The sequence below is a fragment of the Arachis duranensis genome, chromosome 2, assembly GCF_000817695.3.
Source record: "Arachis duranensis cultivar V14167 chromosome 2, aradu.V14167.gnm2.J7QH, whole genome shotgun sequence".
NCBI lineage: Eukaryota > Viridiplantae > Streptophyta > Magnoliopsida > Fabales > Fabaceae > Arachis > Arachis duranensis.
This window is the reverse complement of record NC_029773.3, coordinates 16,086,410-16,095,616: the sequence shown is the minus strand read 5'-3', so window position 1 is coordinate 16,095,616 and position 9,207 is coordinate 16,086,410. Positions and strand designations below refer to the sequence as shown.

General features: G+C 34.0%; 2 protein-coding genes across 2 annotated transcripts in view; both read right to left on the bottom strand.

The window, feature by feature from the left end:
* LOC107472104 (40S ribosomal protein SA-like) overlaps positions 1-9,207 on the bottom strand; it is an 81,782-nt gene that overhangs the window by 61,259 nt on the left and 11,316 nt on the right. The gene's annotated exons all lie outside the window — the stretch shown is intronic.
* Positions 343-1,538, bottom strand: LOC110272501 (uncharacterized; the record flags this gene model as incomplete). The annotated part of the gene is given in 2 exon segments (XM_021134362.2): positions 343-408; positions 538-1,538. A coding segment is annotated over 1 exon segment (540 nt), but the record flags the coding sequence as incomplete, so codon positions are not given.

Here is a 9,207-nt window from a genome sequence, read left to right as displayed (position 1 = left end):
TCTAGGCAAAATCAAATAATCAGTCAACAACCCTGATAATCAGTAACAAATTCAACTCTGATGATTTTTAGCAAAAAAAAAAAATTAAACTCGGTGATTATTCAGCAACACAGCAACAAATTCAAGATTCAATCACTAACAAATTAATTGATTACCAATTCAACATCATCTCAAAATACAGGGAGAAGGGAATCTGGGAAAGGGAGAACAGGGGAAGTGATGATGCATGGACTTACCAAGGGCGACTGGGTGACGAAGAGGACCCGACCCCAGAAGAGGACGAGTGCTTGGCAAAAAAGAAGAGAGATGACAAAGCACAGTCAGGTGTTCATCTAAAAAACTATCAAGTTAGTGATCATCTTCATTGGTTCCAGGGCAGTTGGTCAAGAGATCATCCTTTGATTCATACTGAAGAAACATATAAAAATCAAAATTTAATTAATAGATAATTATGAGTTTCAAGAGTGTCAAAGTTTGGTTTTTAGTATTACTACAAAACAAATATACAAAAAGTAACTGTGTGAGTTGTTTACTCACCTTGCATCCACAAAAGAGGCAATAATTGTGGTCATCCCTCAGTTTCATCAAAACTTCTTGCAAATCTTGAATCGATTACATGTATCACTATCACAGTCGCAACTAAATTACGAACGCAGGAATAGATTAACAAAGTTCAACAAGAATGAATTTCAAAGTATAAGAAATACAACAACGACAAGTAAGCTTTGTGCAATGGCTAGGTTGGATCGGCTTAAATGGATAAAATGATGACAAAGTGCAATGAGTAATATTTGTTTAAATCGCTTGGTATTTAGAGTATAACGAGGAGAAAATTAATCAGCAATGGAAGTGTATTGACTTAATGTGTGTGCTTGAGCAGTTAAGATAAAGAGAAAAAAAGAAAGCATTTGTGCTGTTTCCATGTGTTATTCAGGGATGCAACATAAATCAATATCAAAACATGGTTAAAAGGTGCGTTCAACCAAAAATATAACCTTTTAGTTGCGCACTTCTTCTGTTATTTCTTCCTCTTCCTCATCTTCCTCTTCTTCATCATCCTCATTCTTTTCCGGTTCAATGATTTCTCTGTTCTCTAATTGATCAAGGGCAACCTTTGCCTTATGGAAATTGGCTACAACTCTCTTACTCTGCCATCACTACTTCTGTCTCAACCCAAAGTCTTGCATTAGATCCTCCTCTTTCCTCCTTTTTCTCTCAGCTATGATTTCCTCCTTTTTCCTCTTCTCCTTGTGAGGATCATCTAAGCCAATACCAGCTCGCGATCGTCGAATCTCAATCCCCACTGGCTCAGCCCTACCTAAACCCTCTTTGCCAAGGGCAGCACCGGACGTATAACCCATTTGTTTGAGCAGCTTAAACCCAATGTTGGATTGTGGTATTGGAGCTTCCACTTTTGCTAATGTTTGCTCATCCTCTTCTTTCTGCTTTCTATCTCTTTCAAGTTTCCGCCGTTCTTGCCAGCTGAGTGTTTTTAACTTATTCTTGGAAGAGCTGATCGGAGGGTCTTTCTTGCCAGATATCTGCACATAAGAAAGGGATCCTCTTCACCAAAATACAACTATAGTACATACAATCCGTAAAATAAAATAAGTTAACATAATTTAAGCCATAATTTAAACATGAGGAGCCCAGGAAGGCCGCGAGACGTTGAAACGCTGGCGATAACCTTCGATTGCGAGACAAGAGAGGGGAGAGGAGATAGGGAGAGATCTTGCGTGCGACACACAGTGAGACAGATAAGAGAGATCCAGCAGAGAGAGACAGAGAGAGGATAGGAAGAGGAGAGAAGAAGATGAAGAATACTAAAACTTTTAGAGGCGTGAGGGTTTCTGAACCTAGAGGAAGAACAATTTTAATTTTTTGTTTTTTTAATATGTTTAATTCAGATGAAGAACAAATTTGATTTTTCGTTTTTTTTAATATGTTTTTGTTTTGTTGTTTAAATTATTTGAAACTATAAAATTAGGATTTATGATACAATTAGTATTGGGCTAGCCCAATAAGAGAACTATACTACAAATAGAACTATGATGTAATAATGTGGGATATGCATGGTATAATTGGAAATTCTACTTTCTCTCTTTGGCCCTAATTGTAAGGATTTCTCTGCTATTCTCTCTGATTATCTCTAATTCTCTCTAGTCTCTGATTATCTCTAATTCTCTCTAGTTCTTGATACAATTCCGTATCAAATGGTGCTTTCATTGAACACGATGCCAAATTCCTATAATAAGTCACCGGATTCAATTTGGGACCAGCTTGAAATTAGTTTACAACGCTTGGATTCAGATTATCAAAAACGGACGAAGCTACTAGAAGAAATTTAAGCAACTTGCAACAAAATTTGTGCAACCTTGCACGATCATCAACAACTCCAGCAGCCTCTAATTTTTCAGATTCAAGCCAAATCAACCTCAGCTTTTCAACCACTCAACAATAATTCAACAGCTCCAGAAACAAACAATTCTACACTTAGGGCTCTGCAATGTCAGAATTCAGCATCAGATTATGAGAAGGCAGCATTAGAGAATGCAACAACCAATTTTCCAGAATTCAACATGACTCTAGTTCACACAGAAGAGGAAGAAGAAGCAGAAGAATCAGGTTTCTGTTTCCTAGTTCAACCACAGCAACAACAAGCAAAATCAACAAAAACTCCAGATCAAGCAACAATTCAGCACTCACCAGTGTCAATTTGTAATTACAAAGAAGCAGTAACACAATTTTAGCAACGACAAAATTCATGCCAAAATTAAAAAATGATAGATGTAGAAGAAAAAGAATTCGATTTCAATTTTGAATTTCTACCTGAAGAATCAACAGAACTTGCAGTTCAAGTAGAATGTCAACCAGCAGATCACGCATTTGAAAACTCAATTCCAGGGTTTCCATCCACAGCAGATCTGGCAATTTCAGTGACAAATGATTCTAGTGCAATTACAAGATTTATGACCAAGAACAATACAGAAGTCACAAACAAACCTGGTGGTAGAGGTATTGTGTGGACTGCAGGGGATCGACCGTGGTTTGATTCGTCGATGACGCACCCAGGAGATTTGTAGGCAGAACGAGATGCGGGAGGGGAGGACGCTTGGCGGTTTCTTCCTTGGGAGGCGCCGAACCCTGATGACGATGCGAGGAGCAGCGCCGACGTCGGCGCTTTCGCGGCGTGGAAGGGAGAAGCCCATGGTGCTCCTGTAACAGGGGTGCGTGCTCACGCCATCAGAACCACCATCCGCGGCAGAGATCGTGGAGTTTGGGGGTTCCGTCGAGCCTCTCCAATCGTGGCTAATCCACCACCACTCCTGGTGGCGGTCTTTCCTTGGAATCGAAACGGAGAACGAAGCGGCGAGGACTTGCAGGGGCGAGTGGCGGCTTCGGGAAGAGGTAGGGAGAACTCGAACAGCGAACAGCGGAGGGTTGGGAGCTGGACGGCAGCGGCGATGCCTCCATGCAAGCTCGCGAAGGCCGGTGGCTGCGGGTTGGACGCAGGGGCGGCAGCGGGTGCATGGCGGGTGCACCTCCGAGGCAGAGAAACAACAACGCGTCTATCTTCTTCGATGAGGATGAGGAAGAGATGCTGAAGCCTAACAATGTGTTGGGTATTGTGAGCTAACCCAAATTTTACCTTCTGAAGCCCAAAATCAGAAGGTGATGGATGGTACAATGACTTTACACTCAATTATAAGGATTTCAGTCCAATTTTAAATTTCAACAGGAATTATATTTTATTGGTTTTGGATTGAACAAAAAATTTTTCAATGGGATTCTAATGGTTAAAATTTTTTTTAGCAGTAGCATAGAAAATATTGTTTTAGAAATACTAATTTTTTTTATTACTTGTAATTAGCTTTTATAATTTTTGTTAGAATATATATTTTTCCGCAACTTTGAAGACAAGGTTGTTTTGAAGGGTACCGCAACTTTGAAGACAAGGTTGTTTTGAAGGGTATGATAATGATACAATTAGTATTGGGCTAGCCCAATTAGAAAACTATACTATAAATAGAAGTATGATGTAATAATGTGAGATATGTATGGTATAATTGGAAATTCTACTTTCTCTCTTTGGCCCTAATTGTAGGGATTTCTCTACTATTCTCTCTGATTATCTCTAATTCTCTCTAGTTCTTGATACAAATTCGTATCACGAACTTGAATTTTAAATAGTCTTGGAAGATAACTTAATCGGCAAACCTAACTCATGTTTATTTTTCCAATTTCTAATCAAATAAAGAAATGATGTTTAAGACTTTTTATAAAATTATATAAAAATATATTTTTATTTTAATTTAATTAAAGGAGTGTATTAGTAAAAGTGGTAATATAATATATATTTAAAAAAGAAAAAATTAAATGCTGATATAGAAAATAAATTTTACATGGCTTGTTATTACTTGTCCGTATTTTAAATACATGGCTTGTAATTACTTGTCCGTATTTTAAATATAACGATACGTATGAATTTATCATCGTACCATAGCAAACACCTATATAGTATATTTTTAGTTCTTTTAGTCTTAGTTGTCAGAACCGAACCGGTCAGGTTACTGGGTCACTGGGTTACTGGTTCAACCGGTGAGTTACTGGTTGAACCAATAGAACTGGTCATACGTAAATAAAAAATATAAAATAGTAAAAAATTGAATAAAGTGAGAATTAGGTCCTTAAAATTTTCGATTTCAGATTAATTAGCCCTTGAAAAAAAATAAAGTACCAATTTGGTCCTTCAAGATAGTAAATGATGAACACATTATGTCCCTCCATTAATTTATCATGTGAAATTGAGTGATAATGCTTATATGTCCCTATTAATTAGTCCTAAGTCGAAATCTTCGAAGACCTACTAACTTAATACTTTAAAAGATTTAAAAGAAATATCTTTACTAACATTTTAATATGTAAATGTAAATATTAAAATATTTTATACTTATTTTAATAATTCTATAAATTTTAAAGAATTAAAAAAAAATGAGTATAAAACTAAAATTAAATTAAATAAATATAAAATAATTCAGTTGTATTAATTCACCCGGTTGACCCGGTCATAATTAAATAAAATTATAAAAATAAAATAAAAACTAAAACTTAAAATATATGTTTTAATAAATATATTAATAACAATCAAAGATCAATTCCTAGATATAATTTATGATGCAAAAAAAATAATAAATTAATTATTAGTATAAAATATTTTTTTAATTTAAAAGAACACGAGAGAAAAAAAACATAACACAATAAAACTTGGTATTAATGTGAATTCATGTTTTAAAAAAAAATAAAAAATAAAATTCATTTAAAATTAGTATATAATTATTTTTTGATGTATAAGTTAATGAGAAACGTGTTGGCAGAGTGGCATAAGAGGAGACCTTGCATGTAGTAGGTCCCTTGTTCGAACCCTTCAACGATGCTTTTTACCAATTTCGGGACAGCGGAGCACCTACGATGGTTTGTGGTCCGCGAGTGCATCCGTGGACTCGCACGGGTCAACAGTGGTTTAGACACGAACCGACCAGTTTTCAACGGATTTAACCATCGTTGATTGAGTCATTTGCGTTTTCGGTTCATAGCATCAACCGAACCAACCAAACTACCAGTTCACTAGTTTTCCGGTCGAATTGGCCGATCCGGTCCCACCGGTTCATCGATTTTCCGGTCGAACCGACTAGTCTGGTTTGGTTCTCATAACTATGCTTTTAGTACTCTTTTTTAGTATTTATTGTTTTTTACTATATTATTATTTATGGTTAATTTTTTGTTTAATTTATTTTACCTAATGAAATCAATAAATCATATTATGAAAAGATAATAATAAATATAATATACAAAAATCACAATTAAAAGAGTATATAATGTCAAATAAAAATTTAACAAAAAATAAAAATAATAAATAATAAAAAAAGAGAGATCATGTAGAGAGAAATAATAAGAATTTAATAAATAATACAATAACATGTTTAAAGGATAAAATTAGTAAAGGAAAAATAGATGTTTAGTGTAAATGGCTAAAAGCCAGTTAGTGAAACGCAGAAGCTAGAAATTGTTGCTTTTGGTAAACGTGATTTTTACTACAAAATCACTTCTCGTTAGCCAAACCAAAAATTGAAACTTTCAATAAGCTTAAACGTGCTTTTTCTTCTCAAACGGATTTGCCAAACACACCCTCAATATATTGAGAAAATTAGTGATCAATATCCGACATTCTTCGTTCTAATCAACATAACCTTTAAAGTAACATGGACATAACTGAACATAACCTTTATATCAACTCTATTTGATATTGTATTGATGATCAATTTTTTTTGCTGAAGTATTTCTTGTATTTCTTTAGGGTGTCTTTGGAAATTCAAATAACTGGAAATAATTTAATTTGTAAATCAAATCTTATATTTGTAAATCAAATTAAGATCAAGTTTGAGGTAACAGTTTTGGGGTATTTATTAGTGGTGATGAAAAACTATGGGATAAATAAAAATTAAATTATTATATAAATATTTAAATCAACTTAATTTTTATTTTACATAAATTTAAATATACTTCATTTATTTCATTTCGGTGAATGTCATTCTCACGATGATTACGGGTGGCAAGTCCGCCCAAACTCGCCCCGCCTAGGCCGTCCCATAAACGGGATGGACCGACCCGTCCTGCCAACTAAAATGGGTTCAAAATGCTAGTCTGCCCCATTTTATGGCGGATTGGTGGGTCGGCGGGTTAGCCCGCTTGGTTTTTTTTTTAAATAACACTCATTAAAGTGAACTAAAATATAGTAATTAAAAAATCAAATTAAAAAATAGTCAAATTATAATATAATTTTTTTTACTATCTTTTTTTTTTAATTTTTAACTTCAATAAAATTGTTCAAAATAATATTTGTCAATAGAACTATCTTTATTTTGAAAAATAAGTCATATAATTTGAACAAATATGCAAAATTGTAAAATAAGATAAATAAAGTTAATAACTAAAAGAAGAATAAAAACAAAAACAAAAAAAAGTGTTTGAAAATTGTATACTTATTAATTTTATAATAGTAATCGCTTTTTATTTAATAAAAAAAAGAAAAATAAAAATATTCGGACCGGCAGATCGGCCTGCCCCGCCCCGCCAAAACGCGCCAATTTAGCGGTGCGGGTTTGGCGGATTTTTTTAATTTGGCGGGCTCCAAATCCTAGTCCGACGGGTTCATCCCGTTTTGCCACCCCTAACGATGATTAACGGATTAAAGCAAGCAATGTCTAATTAAATCTCTAATTAGGTCAATCAAACATTGGCAAGAGTGTTGTGGATCTTGAATTAGAAGCAAGAATAGTGAAGAGGAGAATTGAGAGAACGAGAGAAGGCTTAGGTAGCATTTGTTTTGAGGTACTAGAATAAAGACTGAGAGACGGAGACCCTGTATCATGTTTCTTGGCTCATAGACTGGTACTGAAATTTCTGTCTCTGTCCTCAAAATTTCAGTACCTCCAAAAAGTGGGGACACAGGGGACTAAAATTTTTAGAGACGGAGACTGAAATTTTAATAACATTTTATACCTAAAATACCCTCATTTCAATTAATTAATTCCAATTTTACCCTTTGTACAAATTAAATTAGAGTTTCATTCTTGTTTCAATTTATGTCTCCCACTTTGTACCAAACAGAATACTGAGATTTATTTTAGTATCTGTCTCTCAGTCTCAGTTTTTCAATCTCTATGTCTCTACTAAACGCTATCTTAGAGAATTAGGAAGTAATTAAGGATAGGAAATGTTAAAGATTTTGGAGATGTTATATTCTTAGAAAACACTGACAAGTTTTTTTTTGTTAATTCAATACAATAGGGGAAATCTCGTAAAGTTCCTTGCCGAGACAACAGACACACTCTCAATGGATCCTCCGCACGTTGGGCATACCTCTTCTGTGCGTCTTTCTCGTGGCGAGAACAGAACAACAAGGAAAGACCTGGCCAACCTGCCTGATGCTTGTGTTTCCTTACTTTGACTCAAGTAAAAATCTTTTCACAACAAATTATTTATAATCAAATTCTAATTCCTTGACAATTTAATTTTTCTTAACTTAATTAATCGCCAATTTTTTGGTCAATTAATTAAGAGAAAAGATGAAGAATGTTTTTTATTTAAAGCCACACAATTTTCAAAATACTATTCCTAGTCAAGTTAAAAATCATGACAAAGAGTTTAGAGCTAATTTCAATATTAAATTTTCTAAAGTAATAACGGAATCCAAGACAAAATTAGAATATTTTCTAATACTTCTAACCATTAAAGATGAAGAATGAAACTTAATCCTGAAAAAGTAGAAAAACATGAATCAAAATAAAGAAGACACTTGCATTACTAACCTATAAAAATAAAATAGAACTCCTAACCTTTAACAAGAGAGGTTTAGTTACTCATGGTAGAGAAGAAAATAACTAAAACTAAAGAAGGAGATATTCGGTTAAAGATGATCTCTATTTTGTGAACCTTGTTTATTTATTTATATCTAACTTCCTACCTAACTGAAATTTAAAAACTAATCTTATCTTTTAAAGAGAAAGATAACTTATTTAAATTTAAATTTAATCTAATCTAAATCCTAACAATCAAATCGTATCTTTCTAGAAGAGGTTGTTGCTAACAAATCATTTAAATCTTGAATCTTGACTTGAATTGAAACTTCCTAGGAGTTGGTTAGGCATTTGGCGGTGGGCATGGTGTACTTAGCGATGGGCTTTGAAGCTCTTTGGATTGTTGGGAGTGAAAAGTGCACTTGGAGTTTTGGCGCCCATTACTTGGAATTTTGGTGGAGTTGGGCGCTAGGGGTGTTCACGGTGCAGTTTGGTTCGGTTTTTTTATCGAGGCCATAGGAACCAAACCAAACTAATTAAAATCGGTTTGGTTTGGTTCGATTTGTTCGGTTTTTTCAATCGATTCAAAAAATATACTACCATACTATTTCACAAAGTCATAACATTGAAATCAACAAGCACAAATACACAATAGCTAACAAAGTCTTGATCCAATGAAATTTAACGATAAAAGAAATTCAAATACGACAATTAAAGAAGTTTAAAAGTTCAGTAGTCAACACAACTGAAAATAAAAATAAATTTTCATTAAAAGATAGCCAAGTTATGGTGTCTTCTCTAACAAAATAGCTAAACTTCTTAACGCAAACCAACTTGAAATAAAAAAGCA